The sequence below is a fragment of the Empidonax traillii genome, unplaced genomic scaffold (assembly GCF_003031625.1).
Source record: "Empidonax traillii isolate 1590-97213 ecotype Southwest subspecies unplaced genomic scaffold, ASM303162v1 scaffold662:size427329, whole genome shotgun sequence".
NCBI classification, from domain to species: Eukaryota; Metazoa; Chordata; class Aves; order Passeriformes; family Tyrannidae; genus Empidonax; species Empidonax traillii.
The window spans coordinates 279,458-296,208 of NW_020955855.1; the positions used below are offsets into that span (position 1 = coordinate 279,458).

The 16,751-nt window shown below is 39.4% G+C and overlaps 1 protein-coding gene across 1 annotated transcript in view; it reads right to left on the reverse strand.

Annotated features, from left to right (window-relative positions):
- The window catches only part of MICU3 (mitochondrial calcium uptake family member 3), a 50,678-nt gene extending 38,984 nt beyond the window's left edge, over nucleotides 1–11,694 (reverse strand). The window contains exons 1-2 of the mRNA XM_027899364.1: nucleotides 11,422–11,694; nucleotides 122–275 (exon numbers count right to left, since the gene is read on the reverse strand). Coding sequence (XP_027755165.1) covers nucleotides 122–275; nucleotides 11,422–11,694 — 427 coding nt within the window. The remainder of the gene's footprint in view (nucleotides 1–121; nucleotides 276–11,421) is intronic.
- Nucleotides 11,695–16,751: the final 5,057 nt, after the last annotated feature.

Genomic DNA, 16,751 nt, shown 5'->3' on the forward strand with positions numbered 1-16,751 from the left:
AAGATGCAGTATCCTTTTATTACAATCAGAAACAGAAGTAGGAATCAAAAGCAAATGGAAAAATAACATACACTGCTGACATTTTCCCTACCAATTTTATCATTATAAAACTCCTGCTTACGTTTGGGTTCATCACTTGTAACAGCCTGAATGAAGTCATGTGGAGTCATATATAGCTGTCCTTCAAATTCTAAACTGGCAAACATACGAAAACGTTGCTCCCGAGGAGTTGCATAAAGGTGTAAATCTTCAAGGTCTGATCTGCTTTCTGTAACCTTCAAAGACAGAAGGAAACAATTTTAATGTATGAACAAGTTTTGGTTTACAATTGGCATTGCCAATCATCATAAAGGAACTGTAAACATAAAGGTGCATAGAGTGCAGTTGTTGGTACTCCACTGTAAATTCTTCTACGAATACTGCTATTTCAAGTATCCAATACAATTAAAATTACCATACTTGAGGGAACAGAAGACGTTACAAAAGTATAATATGGCATTATGTTCACCCATCACAAGAGTTTATATATGTCAGGAGTTTCTGGTATATTTACCAGCCAGCTGATTTACATGTAAACTTGGTAGTACAAAATGTTCTGAATTATTACATCTTTGTGTTACACTAACAAACCTTTCCACATAAAATATACTACTGCTGTCTGAAAAGTTTTTTTTAGCCCATAACAAGGCTAGCTGCTCTGTGGAATCAGTATCTTGAAGAAAATATAAGTACCCAATGTTTTTTCAGAGATGAAAACACCAAACCTGAACTGTTTCCTAAAGGAAGAGCAATGATATAGCTAACTTCTCCCAGTATGCTAAAACAGTAATGCAGCATCTTATCAATGAAATATCCCAAGTTGCTTGTTATTCTTGTCATTTCATGCAGTATCCCTAAAATTCTTCAGCTGTCAAACTAAGGAAACGTAACAAGTAGCACATGATTTAACTAATATTATGCTTTAACAACTAAGCAACAGATAAATAAACTTCGTTTTTCAGAAAGGCACCTAAACCCAAACAGAAGTTGGAAGATGTCTGCAGTGGCTGTCCACTAAGAGATAACTGACCTCAAATACAACCAGAAATGGGTTTTCCAAAAACCTTCTAAGAAAAGATTTCAGATTTCAGCAATTAGAAGCAAAGGCACATTTATACTTGACAGTCAAAGATCTGGGCTCACTTTTCTTCAGCTTTCCAAACTAAGTCCTTAAAAAATAAAGCATTAGTAAGACTACTGCAGTGAAACAAAACTTTATGGTCTCCAGTTATAACTAGGATTAAATTACATTTTGAAAATAGACACATCAAAATGAATGTGTCTAGAAGAGGTCAAACACTTCCTATTTGGAAAAAAATTAATTTTATATAGGAGAGTCTTACTACTTCAATATTTCATCTAGGACACTTTTACTAGCCTTCTAGAAGGAAGACTACTGTCTGTCTATTTCTCTTTCTAGACTGTCTCTGCTATTTTTAAAATCATTGCTGTGTGTGTGCATGTTTGAAAATGTTTTGTTTCAATAGAAAAACCTGTGACAGAAAGTAACAGAAACACTTATACAATAATTTTCATGAGACTGCTCTGCAGAGAAATACTCTGCACTTCTGCCTGAGAAGCAGCTTTAAATCTGGGCTTTGTGTTTTTTATCATTTTCAAATTATTAAAAAATTAAATATGGGGAGAAAAAAATCTAACAGCCATCTAACAGTTAGATGACTACAAAGTCATCTTTGAATGATAAAAAGAAGCGTAATTCCTTTCTGACCTACTCACATGCAAGCCAAAATATTTCTGTCCTATCTCACTGTTTGAATATTTTGGTCTTACTGATCCTTCAGCAGTCCAGTGGCATGCAAGCTATGCCTTCATGTGGGATTTACACAACTCAATTGTTTTGATAGAGCTTGTAGTGACACAACTGATTATCCCTGTATTTGAAGTTTAATAATCTATCTTATTTTTGATACATGTGTTATTTTATCACTATTACAAACATGTTTTTTGAATACATTCAGGTTGTAAGCATGAGTAATAAAGCAATATTTCTGCAAAGTCAATTTTAAGAAAAGAAACTGCTTCTAGGCCATATTACACATGCAGTATGTATAAGCTATTGCAATCAGTCATAATCAATCACACAAAACCATGGGAAGCTGTAGATAATGTCTCTCTCAAATATCATCTTAGTTTTGATCACTGTTACCATTGGGAGAACATGTTGAGATTCTTTGCCCTCTCAAGAAATTCTGTCTCGGGTACCATTGCTTAGTATTTCGTTTGAGACGCTGAGTAAAGCATTTGCTAAATTCTCAGACACATATTTCAACATTATCTTAAGGACTCTATGCTACTACAAGTATAAAAGAACTTGCTGCAAACATGGAATTTCCAAGACATGCTTCAACTTAATATATGCCTGTCAGTACTCAGGTCTGCAAAATCTTAACTTCTATTTTTCAATCCAGTTTCCCTCTGACTATATAGCAATGCCAATATTTCATGCTCTGGCCCAAAGTCATTGTCACCTGATATGAATACAGCCTGCCACCAAAAAGAGTAGTATCTCCCTAAAGGCCTAATACCTGCATGCCATTGCTCTGCCACTTTATGTTAATTTTTCCAAGTGTCAAACTAGATAACAGAGCTGGTCTGACTGAGAACTTTTTTTTGTTTTTTTGGTGGTGTTATTTTCTAGCCGGATAAATGCTTGGATCCACTCCACAAGAACAGTTATTTGTATCAAAACCTAGGGCATAGGAACTTACAGATTATGAGAAAGAAAATACCACCTGTTTCAGCAGCAAGCTCCACCTACTTCAAATTGAGAGGGAAAACTGCAAGCTTAAGCATACTTTTATTCCAAGGAATAAAAACACCACTTTATTTTAAACTTTGTGGGTTTATCTGAAAGAACCAAAAAAAGTTATTTCTGCAATTGATCCAACAAGAATTTAAATAAATGTACCCAGGGCCTAACATGTATAGGATGACTGGTCCATAAACTAAATGTCCAAATAAAAGCAAAGTTTGGCTGCCGAAGACTCCAGACACACACCTTAGTAAACTGACAAATAAAACCATCTTTGGAAATAATATTACTTTTTGTCCAAATTTCTTGTTCAGAGCTTTTCTGCTTCTATTACTGCTTAATAGATTAGGAACTATACGATCTTTAAGGTCCCTTCCAAACCAAACCACTCAATGATTCTATGAACACAGAAAGTAGATGTTGGATACCTCAGGGAAGGTACTGTTGGTGAAGGAGTGAACAGCAATCCACTAAGATTCCAGTTTCTATTTGAAGTTTCAAGAGCTTATCCAGACTAAATCTCTCTGTAATTATCAACAATCTTCAAAAACTGTCATGAAAGTAAATTTGTTTGACAAACAAATGAGGGGAGATTTTTTTAATGCTTGTTTATTAACCTCTTGGCAATCCTGCCTACTAATGACTATGATCTTATATAATGTTATGCTTCTTTGCCTTTTAAAAATGGACACAACAATTTCCTTCAAGCAGAACATCACAAATCTCCCAATAGCAGTATTATCTTAATTTTAGATATAGGCATGCTTTGTTATTAGAAATTTAGAGGGGAAAAAAGCCCACAACTGAAACCAAGAATCTAGCTGGTAGACAAAATTTCCATCCTTCCAACTTCATAACTCAAGAAGTAAATAAAAAGAGGCAAGACTGAAGCTTATGTGCACTCACGAACAATACATTACCTTCTCCTATTCTCAAAAAATTACGAGTGTTAATAGTTGTAATCAAAAAGCTCGTGGTTATCATCCTTCTGCCCTTCCTCCCTCAAACTCTGGTACCTTGCTGCTCCATATTTCACCCCCCACTCCATGTCCTCCTGTGCCATACCCTTGCAGAAGGACTGAAGATGGAACACAGCACCTTTTTTGGGGTGTTTAAATCAGATGAAGAGAATAAATTATCTCAGCCTACTTTCCTGCTGTTCCCTAACACAGAATTGTGCATACATACACCTAATTCTCCCATGGAGAAGACACTTCAAAGCACTTTCTAAAATGGATTCAGCACTTATATGCAAACCACAATCAGGCAAACAAAACAGAAGGAAACATTTTCCATACAAAAGCCCATTTTAACAATAGCTTATTGAAACAAGGTAAGCAATTATTACATTGAAGACCAAGTAGTAATTTGGCAGGGTACTTCTCTGAGTTGAGAGTATCATTCTTCAATTACGTGTGCTTCCGTTGTCTACCTCTGCTACAAACATATTACAAACAGCCTAAAGTACCTGGAAAAGGCTTCAAAGGTTTCAAATTTATTACACAAATGAAAATATGATAATGCTCTCTCACCGACATGTTTCAATGACTTAATACAGTTCCTAAAAACTGTTTACTGTAAGTACTGTATTTAGAGAGGGTCACCTAAAGCCCTACTTCTTCTAATAGTACCACCATGCGTGTCACAAAGCAGTAGCCCTTTAGAGGCAGGTCTTTGTTACAGACACTTGACATTTTTAAGTCAATTGACTTTGAAAGCATTCCTTGCAGAACCTCTTTAGAGTGACACCCCTCCATATTTTCTCCCTCTTCGTAGAAAAAAAATCTAAGTGAAGAAAATCTAGGCTATCAAGCAAATTCAGTGTTCAAAACCCTTTCCCATTTTGGGTTCATCTTTCATGTACTTTGTCTATAAATAGAGACAACTCAAAATGCCCTGAAATGCATGTCACCAATGGTACCCATGTATCACTTGAAGCATGGCCTAATCTCCACTTCTGGTCCCATGCTTATCTTATTGGCTTTCTTATCTCAGAGACATGTTCCGTTAGAATTTGGTATAACACGAATTAACCTGTATGGCCTTCCAGTGAATCCATGCAATAACTTTACATTGCCATAAGACAGCCTAAAACATGGCACAAGCCCCCACTGGCATTAAAATAACTAAAATTTTACAGTAGTTATGACCCCAAACTATCTAAAAATATCAATAAGCATTAATAATGTGGCTCAGATTCACTGTGAGTAAAGTGCAGAAGACAAAATGCTACATAATTTCTCTTTCTATTAAAAAACACAAATGTTCTTTGTCAAGTATGAGTCTTGTATTACGTTAGATCTGTACTTTGGAAGTCTTTATTGTGTGGCAAAAAATCTAATTTTCTCATAGAAACAAGCTTAAATCCAGATACAGAAATTTTTTCTTGGAAATCAAAAAACTGACTCCTATAAGCTCATAAAGCTCTACAGAAGTAAACTGCAAGAATCCATTATCAAAACCCAGAATACTAGTCCAACTCCCAGATTCTGAGAATACATATAAATAATGCAAAATATTTTCCAGAACAAATAGGTGAAAATATGCATGCTGTTTGCATGTGAGGCAAAAAGCTCCAGTAGTATCACATAAAAAAATCACAACTTTGCTGTGTCCCAAGCCTAATCAGTATTCTCTTGCTTTTTCCAACTGAGATAAAGGTGAGACTATTTTAGCCAAAGAAGCCAACATTTACTACTAAAAGTACATTTTTCTTGCAGTCAAAATTATGTTTGTTGTAGTAGTTTAATCTTTAATTTATTTCAAGCGAGTAACTTTCTTTGAATTTTTGCTTGCAAAGTAATCTGTCTTCCATCAATGAGAATCTGTGCAAATTATTAAAATAAAAAGGTTTTCAAAGCAATGCTGTTCCTAACTTCCTTCGTTTATATTTGACTTCAGGCTTATTTAATATGCTCCCATGTAGATAAAAGTAGCACAATTCTGTTTTCATGCTGGGTGGCCAAAAGGTTAAACGTCAAGTTCCCAGTGTGGGAAAATCCCAAAGTAGACAAAACTGTTTTGATGATTACTGAAGTTGTATTTCTAGCAGACAACTTAGATGTACTACAGCCAACAATTCTGTTAGTTGATCCCGCTTCACTGAGATAAGGACATTATTATATTAAAGTATTTACAAGCACAGGAAGCTAGAGTGTATTTAAAATGCTGTAAAAAGGGCCATGTTCAAGTAAATTGTGTTACAGGAAATCCTTGGGTAACAGTGTTTAACTGTAAGCACAGCTATTCCAGAAATCCTTCGAAATAAGTATTACCCTAAAATATTCTCCTACAGTCCTTCTTACATTAGTTTCACGTGGAACTTACTTAACCTCTAGCAGCTCAAGAGGCTTTAGTCAGTGTGTATGTCCTGCTACACATCCACATACTGCACACAGCACTAAAACATACTAATAGCTGCATCTGTCCATCCCAAACATGCACTATCCTTTTTTAACATTAGGAGGAACACAGAATTAATGATGAAAGGTGAAACCTCCTTTTCCTTCAGCATGGCTCTCACTACAGCTGGCTGGCAAGCAGTAAAGGAGCTTCATGTGTGATCAGCCAAAGAGCAAAACATCTTCCTACATTTGGCAATTGATCTACAACATAAAACAGCATTTGCTACAAGTGGCTTCTGTAAAAATGATGCTCAAGCATCTTTTGGAACAGCATCCTCTTTGAGCAGACAGGTCTCCTTCCTAGGGGAGTTTGCCTTATTTTCTGGAGTTAAAAGTTTTGTTCTTCATTTCACAGAGATGGAAATACATGACATAATGCACTTAGAAATGTGCTGCTACAAATAAACTTGACCTTTTGAGTATTTTCACAACGAGGGGGTTCGACTACTGCTGAGGTACAAGGGAAAACCCTCTGGAAACCTCCAAGTATGCAGTATCCTTCTGCTGGAAATCAAGAAATGTAATAAAGTACACATTCTGTGTCTGTCTCTCCCTGCCTCCCTTTTAATACCTAAATCACCTCTAAAGGAAATGATTCTTAGAGAGCAACTCCTAAAAATAAATAGAGGCCTGGAGTTCACTACCTTTACACAATGACAATGTGATTATCAAAAAGATCTCTTAGGAGTGCAAAGAGGCATCATGTGTATTGCCAAGACCATTTTAGTAAGTTTTACTAATGACACTGGACTTCTGGAGGTAAGAAACTGGAAGACAGTATTAATTTCTCTGAGAAACTCTGATATTGGATTATGTCTTTAGAAATCTGTTATATTTCTTTGAAAGAAACATGATACACAGCTGTTCCAACAAGGTAAATACTTCATGAGCACTACGTTGGATCAGGGCTCTTTTTGGGTCAATATCATTCTCAGTTATCACTACAGGAGAATCTGTACCAAAATAACAGTTCATTCAAAGACATTCCTGCTCTGCATAAGCATCTCCTTTAAAGGAGCTGTCAGCTAGCAGAGCTCTTCCAGTCTTCACCAAAACCTTTAGACACAAAACCAGCACCTCCCAGTGCAGAATTTTACTTCAATTCTGAGGCAGCACTTCTGGAATTAAAGCTCCTGCTTTATTATAGCATCCAAGATTTCACTCAAGATAATCACATGTAAAGTTGCCATTACTGGAATTATTCTCAGAAAGCATCTGGGAAAAAGTAACCCTGTAGGGAGCTTAAGCTTCATGCTGGTTCTGTAACAAATTTTACTCTCCACCAGAACATCTCCAATGATACGCTCGATCAGCCAGTATACTTTTGCACTGATCACATGATCTTTGATCAAAATGCCTGCCACACCACTGACCCTATGTTGGTGATGCATATCGGCTTACTTGACCTGTAGCAAAGAGCATCTTCTCACTTATCTGTACATAAATTCACAAATCTGTCGCTCATCAGGTTTCGTACTGTAAAAGTCTCATAGAACAAGGGGACAGATCTGCAGACCATTTTGACACACTGATTCTCTACAAGTCTCAAACACAATTTTTTTTCAGTTACTCTCATTTCCAAACTGCCCAAGGAAGTGTCCCATCAACATCTGTGTGATCATCATTATTAGTCTTGGAATCCAAGAGCCCCTTTAAAATTTACTGGTTCCATAAATCCTAGATGACAGCAGTAGGACAAAGCAACTAACTATCAAGATATATATGATAGTCTTACATTCTTAAATATTCCATCACTACTGCCAAGCATTACTTCGACTCAGCAACAGAATCTGATGAAAAGTCAACCATAGGGATACTAAATGGGACCAGCAAACTCTCAAAATACTTTCACAAGCCATATGAAAATTACCTGAAAGCAGGTGACCTGCCAGAAAAGAAAGTTGTTCTTTGATAGTCAAGATGTAAACTAGGTTAACGGCCATTTTTTAGTTATTTGGTGGTTTACTGTCTGCTGGAGCTGCCTAAATGAAACAAGAAGGCCATTTCACTTACTGAACTTTTACAAAAATTCTTCTGAAGAAATAAGGAAGACACGTAGGAATTCAAGACTAGATATTGCACTTAGTTTGGCTTTCTTCACAGTAGTTGGTATGGTGTTATGTTTTGGATTTGTGACCAGTGTAGATAACACAAGAGCTATCTCAGTTATTGCTGAGCATTGCTGGCACATTGTCAAGGCTCATTCTGCCTCTCTCACTGTACTACCAGCAAGTCGACTGGGCGGGCACAAGAAGCTGGGAGTGGACACAGCTGGGACAGCTGATCCCAACTTACCAAAGGAAGATTCCACACAATACAATTGTGCTCAGTAATAAAAGCTTTGGGGAAGAAAGAGGAAATGGAGACACACACACATTCAGAGTGACAGCATCTGTCTTCCCAAGTTGCCATTATGTGTAACGGAGCCCTGTTTTCCCGGGGATGGCTCAACATCTGCCTGCCCATGGGAAGCCATGAATTAATTCCTTATTTTGCTTTGCTTGCCTGGCAAACTCAACTCATGAGTTTTCTCACTTTTACACTTCCAGCCCTCTCTGCCATCCCACTGTGGGAGGGTGAGCAAGTGTCTCTGTGGTGCTGCATGGTACCTGCTAGCCAAGGTTAAACCCCCCCCAACATTAGAGATGAGACAGCCACAGCTGTCTTGGATCCTTGTGAACGCTGTCTGAAAACTTTGCTTTTTTACTGAATATCACTTTTTGTGATACTGTTTTTAGTTATAAACTTACTACCTGTTAACCATTAAAAATGGAATTATCCCTTGTCAATTGCTGTTTCAGAACAATTTTTTTTTTAATTAACACCAAAAACTATGGAAGGAGATAGGTTTCTTTTTCCCACAAGACTCTCTGACAAGTCTATGTTTATACCAGTCTATACGTTATGGTTGTCTATGTTTTAAAGCTTTAAAGGATTTCAGGTTTTGCAGGGGCTGGTCACTTTAATGTCAGGACTATGGTTTTTTTTTAGAGGTTATTCTGTCCCCCCAGGGTGATGCAAGAAACCATCCATGTAACTGCTTCCACCAGCTGCTGTAGATCTCTCTACCAAGACACTGACAGCACAGCTATCAGCTTCTTCTTGCTTGCAGTGGTCTAAGCAAATGCATTTGGGAAAAGCATGCAGCTAGAGGAAAGATTAAGGAAGAAACATGCAAGTGGAAATATTAGAATGAAATAGAAAAGTGTGGCTTCGATAGAAGGAGAAAAAAAAAAGCTGTTCCATGATTTGCTTTGGTGTAATGAAAGGCAGACAGATGGGAAATGAGATGGGGGAGCTAGGGAAACAGGAAAGTGGGGTAAGGACAAACCTCAAAAGCCCCAGTAAACAGTGCTTTGTGCATCAGGAATAAAGAATAAATGTCCAAATGCAGCTAGAAAGGATCCCAAGATACTTGACCCTCATCATTTGTTGTTGGTCAGTACCTGATAGAATTGTAAAAATCTCCTAATAAAACATGCATGACAGTTCCATCAAACTCATCTATACAGAAGCTGGAGGTTATCATTCTCCAGCCATTAGTCAAAACACACTCTGCAGTAGATTCAAGAGCTCCAGCCTTGATCCTAATGACACTGACACTTTTATGATTTTTCACAACAGAATTTTCTACTCTCAACATTATTATGATTTTTAAACTGTTTATTAAGGTTGCAAGCTCAGCACTTAAAACTAGGAATTACAAAAGTTATTGTCACTACCATGAATACCATTCAGTGCAATTGGAACAGTATGCACATCCTTTTTTCCACCTCTCGAGATGTTTCCAAAATCTGTAGTGAGAGAGCTGGTGCTCATAACAGGTCTAGAAGGCAATGATAAATGGATCACAGATGGAGCTCATGGTCAAACTACTCTTGGTAGTTCACCATCTAGATCTGCTTTCAAACTATGGTCTTTCCCCACTGCCATGCAAGCCCTTTTGCAGCCAAGAGTCACTAATAAATAAATCACAGGAACGCACTACCTCAGACCAAAAGTCCCATAGCTATTTTCCACATAGGACCACGGTGTTTGTCTTCAGAACAGTATTTGTCTTCAAAAAAATAGCCAGTGTATAAATAGAAGATACATTTTACATATTTTTTTAATTTTACAGGAATTAAAATATAACCTTAATTCTGAATTTGCAAGCTCAGTCCTTTTACAGCAACGTATGTGAAAATTCATAATTATACATCCCACTAAATTTATTGACTTTTCTAGGGTGCAGGAGCCATATTTGCCCTGAAAAAAAGACTGAGAATTAAGACTAGCCAAGTAAAACAGTGTTAAGTTCTGTCAAATCAAAACAGTATGAAAATCTGGAAGAGTTTGTCTTCAGTTCTCTGTGCCACAGTAACACACCCAAGACATAACTACATGAAAAATCAAAAACACCAGGCTCAACTTCACTTCATAAAGGATGCTGCCGACAGAATCTGTATTTCAGATAACGACACGGGATGAAAGGGCCGATAACATTCATTCTTAAGCCCAAGGCCCTCTGCTGCAAAAATGCAGATCCTGCTCCCAAAGACAGTATAAAATAAACTTGGCATCCAGAATCAAGCCATTTGCACCACTGATTTCCAGTCTTACCAGACCCCATACTGACAAACTGCCTAATCACAGCTCTTGACATTTTTAAATGAAAAAAAAAAAAAAACCACCCCTATCATTACCACGTTACGTATGCCACGGTGCAGTGTTTCTCCCTATCCCAGGAAACTTCATTTTCCAGGTGAACGCCAACTGTTTCTCATCACCCCTGGTTACCCAACCTATGTTTTCCGTGAACTAGTTCAGCTGAAGCGTTATTTGTCATAATGCTGTCACTTCGTACGAAGCTCTGCGTGAACCCTCCACACTACAGGAAATTTTATAGTAAATCGGTAACTGTCTTAACTGAACTCAGGTTTTGAGCTGCTCCATTTGCAAACCGGCATTCTCTGTTAAAGCAAGGCTCGGACAGCGCCAGAGACGAAGCGCAGCCAAGGCGCGTCAGTGCCCGCTACCCGCGGCGCTCCGGTGACAGCCCGTCTGTCCCGAGGGGTGACAGGGACAGCCCGTCTCTGCCGAGGGGTCACAGCTCCTCCCGGGTCCCTGGCTCGCCTCCCGGCACCGGGCCGGCCCCACGCAGGGTCACCTCTGCGCCACAGCCCGGGAAGCGGTCCCGCCGCGAAAGGACGCGCACACACCTACCGTCTCCTTGGCAGCGGCCGCCACGGGGATAGGGAGCAGCGCCCGGGCCCCCGCCGGCTCCCGGGAGGGCTCCCGCCGGCGCTCGGACAGCCGGTACCCCGCGAACCCGGCGAGAGCCGCCCCCGCCGCCGCCCAGCCCAGCTCCCGCCGCCACCGCCGCGGCCCCGCCGGCCCGGCCCCGCCGCCGCCGCCCCACAGCCGCCGCGCCGGCGGAGCGCCGGGAGCGGGCCCCAGGCGGCGGCGCCACCGCAGGAGGGAGCGCAGGGCGGCCATAGCCCCCTCCGCGCCAGCGCCGGGCGCTCCGAGCCCCCGGTGCCGGCAGAAGCCTCGCGAGAAGCGGCGAAGGGGAGGGTAACGGAGCGGCCCCGGCAGGCCCCGCCCCGCCCGCGCCGCCGTGAGCCCCGCGGGCACCGCGCCGGCTGGGCCGGGCAACGGGAGGTGCGGGGGCACCGGCGGCCGCCACCAAGGTAGGGGAGATACGAGGTGGTCAAGACCAAACGCGAAGAACGGGCGCGGCCCTGGATCCGCCCATTTCAAGCCAAAGTGCCTGGAAAAAGGGATGCGTGGGAACTGCCGCGACTGCGGGCAGAGCTGGCGCTGTGCCGTGGGTCCTCGGTATCGCGCTCCAGAGCCTCACCTCGTGATTCCAGGGCCAGGCTCCCAAGGGAGAGTGCCGCACGATCCAGCCAATGTATCTTTGCCATGTCGGCAGCCTCTGCTCTGATAAATACTCTTGGCGGCAGGTAGCCTCTTTAGCATAACCAGGCAGTAGTTAAAGACCAGTGGTGAAAGATGAGCGTGATCTTTTGTCCCTACCCGGTGCTGATGGGCGAGACACTTGGTCAGGCATTTCATATTAGGCCATTCTTCCATGGTACAACCTGTGTCACCACCTAGGTTTCCTTGAAACTTCATAAACTGCAAACAAACACTTCAAGACACAGCACACTGTATAGCATTTTTTGCAATGGCCAGGTACAGCCTCAGTCTTTTTCTTTCGTACATAACTTTTTTCCCACATTTCAGCCTATTATCCATTCTCCTCCCCCACACCCCCCCCAAATCTTTGATGGCTTTGTATATTATTATGAAAAAGATTTTGGAAAATACACAAACCGTAACTCATTTCAATAGCTTCAAGACACTCTCATGCATTTTCATTTTCTAAAAAAACATTTCAGTGACACAGTGATACTGTGTCAAGGGAAAAGTCTGACCGTGTTTGTCAACAGTCAGTCAGATCATGCAACTCTAAGCATGGCCAAGGCTGAATTTCTTCAGAGCTACAGCTGGAAAGGCAGGTGCCTGGGCTGAGTGATAGATTTACTGCATTTCTTTCAATATTTTAGGGTACTGTAAGCAAATTCATCCCTCAAGTAATTCCCTTGATTTCATTATTCCCATCTGTCAAAAACTAACTTTTTTTTTGTTATTTTTTTTAATCTATTGCTTTGTTTTATAGTACGTCATATGTAATGATTCCCAGTCAAAAGTCTTGTTTCCAAATCTGAGTTATATCTCTGTACTAAATGACTAAAGGCCAATATAAAGGCCAAGATTTAGGTGTCAAGGCAATAATAGTTTCAGATGCTTAATATGGCTGAAACTCGAGTACTTTTCGTGCAGTTAGATGACTAACCATCCAGTCTGTAAAGCTTTGTAGAATGTGTCTTGAATCTTTTCAGTTCTAGCTGCCTCTTTAGGAGACATCATTCACCAATACCATTACCTTTTTCAAATAGTCTAGCTTTTCTGTTTGGCTGAAAAAGAAACCACTTTTGGTCAATGTAGTGTCCCAAAGTAAACCTATTAGGAGCTCATCAATCATGTAAACTGTGGAGGTGAACCATGATTTATCTCCCTGTTCACATTGTTTCCCTGAAATTGGTAAGACACATTTTAATGACTTTTCAATAACACCTTTAGGCTAAACTTCTTTTCACTTCAAAAAATCCAATACACATCTGCAGCTACTTACACCTGGATATGTTAGTCAGAACTTCCCTGGTGAGCTGTTTGCTCAGAAACAGGAGCAAAATTTATTTGTGTAGCAAATCAAAAAACATAAGCTGCCTGCACATCTTATATGCACAGATTCAGAAAGCATTTATTTTAAATTAATCAAGGAGGGTTTAATCCAGTGATTCACTTGGAGAACTAATAAAAAAGCTGCCAAAGGAGGCATTTGAATGTTGATATATGGAAACGATCTATTCTCACTGGATGTAACCATGTAAATGTGTGGTTGCTACCTAGCTTCTCTGTCCCATTCTGCTTATACAGGAGTTTATTCATGTGTGTCCACAAAAACATGGACAATAAAATCAAGAATTTTAAAAAGCCCTATGAATTTCTGCCTTAATTTAAAGAAATAAAACAAGAAATGAAGATGTAAGAAATGCTGAACTCCCTTCCCATAGGAAAAGAATATTTTTCAGCATAATTTTTCTCTCATCTGTTTTTTGTAAATAGGTAAATATATATACATGTATGCATACATACTTGTAACTGTACCTGTTCAGAAGAGAAAGTTGCGAATGTTTTTTAAATCTGCGGGTATTGCATTTTAAAAGCTTTTGATCGTCAGACTATGACCTGATCTGTACACAGAGCCTTGGAAAAGGTTCTGTTCTTTTCTTTCTAGTAAATTCTGCACAAAAATATACCGTGTTTCACTCAGAGTTACAGTGCTCAGAAAGGCATTTGTAACATCTACATGTTCTGCTTGCCTTGTTGAAAGCAGCCAACCATGTTTTCGTGTCCAAATCTAGTAAGAATCTTGAACTGACCATAATACCCAGGTATCCGTACCTGGACATATCCCTTTCTGTTCTACTTGGTGGTTTTTGTTCCGCCAAGTGTTTTCTTTCTCATATATTCATGAACCCTCCCAATATTTTATTATGTCATTAAAAATTTATGGCTGGCATAGCGCTGTTGTAAGGGAATTCTAAAATTAATAAAAGTGCAAAAATTGCGGGACATAAAGTTTTATACCAACCAAGATCTTTATAGATACATAGATCTCGATCTCTCTCTCTTTCTCTCTCTCCTTCTCTCTCTCTCTCTCTCTCTCTCTCTCTCTCTCTCTCTGTATATAACTATCTATGAAAGATTGCAGTCCCTTGCTTTGTCCACTCCCTTTGTGGGCACCAGGTTTTGCTTATGACAACATGCTATTCTTGGGAAATATACAGTAATTATGTTGTCTATAGAAGCCCTAACTACCTGCTATGGAAATAAAAACCCAACCACATATGTATTTGTTCAATGACACTGAAAGTGCCGTCTCTAGGAAGTATATGTAGAGTTGATTAGATTGTAGTGTATACTTTAAGTTGAATTATGTACTCTTGTAAAAACCCTCTTCCAAATTATTTAACTTCCCATGGTATAGTCTTAGAAGGTGCAAAAAAAATCTTTAATGTTATCTTTTCCTGTCACGTGACTAGTGCAAACACACACAAAAAAATCTTATCTTTTTGTTTCTTTTCTGGTACTTTATAAAACAGCATAACCGGTTTAGTGCCCAGACATTAAAGACTCCACTCGGAAAAGACCAGTGTTGTGTATTCCACTCTACTTTAAATGTTTCCATTATATAACAGGAAAGATTTAGCCATAAGGGTCTTTCAGTGTGTGATGACTGAAGACTTTTTTTTTTAAAAACAGTCCTTCTCTACTGGAGACAGTGGTGCCATCTAACCAGAAAACCCCCTTTACTATTTGTAGGGCTATAGAGGGTTCTGCTTGGACCCAGGAACAGTACCTGTGCAGGAGCATCTGAGAAGAATATGCCTTCTCCATTCAGCTGTACCATCCTCGTGTGTGTACTGCATCTCAGCAGCTGTGATAAGCAGTTTGATCTTGACCTGCCAGTCATGTCAATAAAAATACTTGATGTGTGTTTCAAACGTTTTAGGTATATTTGAGTAATCAGTGTACAGGCTACTTGAGAAATAGGTGCCATATAGATTATTCAACTTTGATCTATTTCTTTGATTTAGCACTACAATTAAGTAGATTTGCTTCAAAGAGAAAGCTCATTGGTTGATGTTTTACACTGATGTGATAATGTTTACACAGATGTGCTTTGAAATCTCGATTATGGTGGATTTTTGGGTCCCACCACATGACAGGCTCCTGTTATCTAAAAGGTAAAATAATATAACATCTATCTGTAGCTGCCTTCAGAGCAGGTCCGCCTGTGTTCTCTTCTGAGGTGATTTATCTGATCACTGTATTTAGCATTAATTTTTTTCAGTTTTAAATCCTTCCACAGTAAATCACTTGCTTTAAAGCAGCCTTTTTATAATTCAGGTGCACACAGGGGCAGTACTTAGGACTGCAGTGATGAAAAGGTGTAGCATTACCTGCTTTAAAGCACCTGCCAATTAATTAGCCCTATACTCTCCGTAGCAAATAAAGGTAAGCAATCAAATCCATTTGATCTCTCAGATTTAGACTGTGACTGAAAAGACCATGAAGCAAGACGGGAGAACTAATCTCTCATGATTCTCTGCAACTTTTTTGTTTAAATGAAACCTTAAACTGCCAAGTGATTCTCTTGAACTTTTGAAAGAATTAACTATGAAAGATCTTTGCATTTTATACTCTAATACCACGTTTTAACTTGGGCAAGGAACTGCATTGCGTTCTTACATGCTAGGATGGCTCATGTCGTTTAAGCCCTAAAATTCATTAGACTTCACAGAAAAAAGAGGAAAGATAGCAAAAGTTAAGCTATTAGATTTAAATAACGTTGTTTTACCACTGCTGATAATGAATGAGCATGTGTTCCACCAATGCATTTGCATGCACGAGCCATTCTACTTTGGGGATGAAAAAAGAGCATATGCTCATCTGGAACAGGACAGCAAAGTGCCAAACTGTTTCAAAACACTGTGGAAAGACAACAGGGAACTTTCAGTAGATGATATTGCTAATTTGTGATGTTCCCAGACTTTGGCTATGGGCCCAATGCAAAACCCCAAAGAGGGTGGATTAGATGAACCACTCAATTAGATGAACTCTCAATCTTTATTTTTCTCTGCAAGTTTTGAAAATATTTATTGCAAACTATGGAGTTGCCTGTTTATGTTTTTAAGACCTTCTGTCAATACCCAAATGCTATAGATCAGTTTCGTGTCACATTAATGATAAATTAAATGTGAGGGAGAATTCGCAGAGGGGAAAACACCTTCCTCGACTATGCCAATTTCTTTAGAAATCCCCCTCCTTGTAGTTGAAGCGATAAAAGGGAAGGGTAATGCATGTACATTTTATTAGCGTTTTAGAAACAAGGAGTAAAACTGTCAGATCTTTGTTTT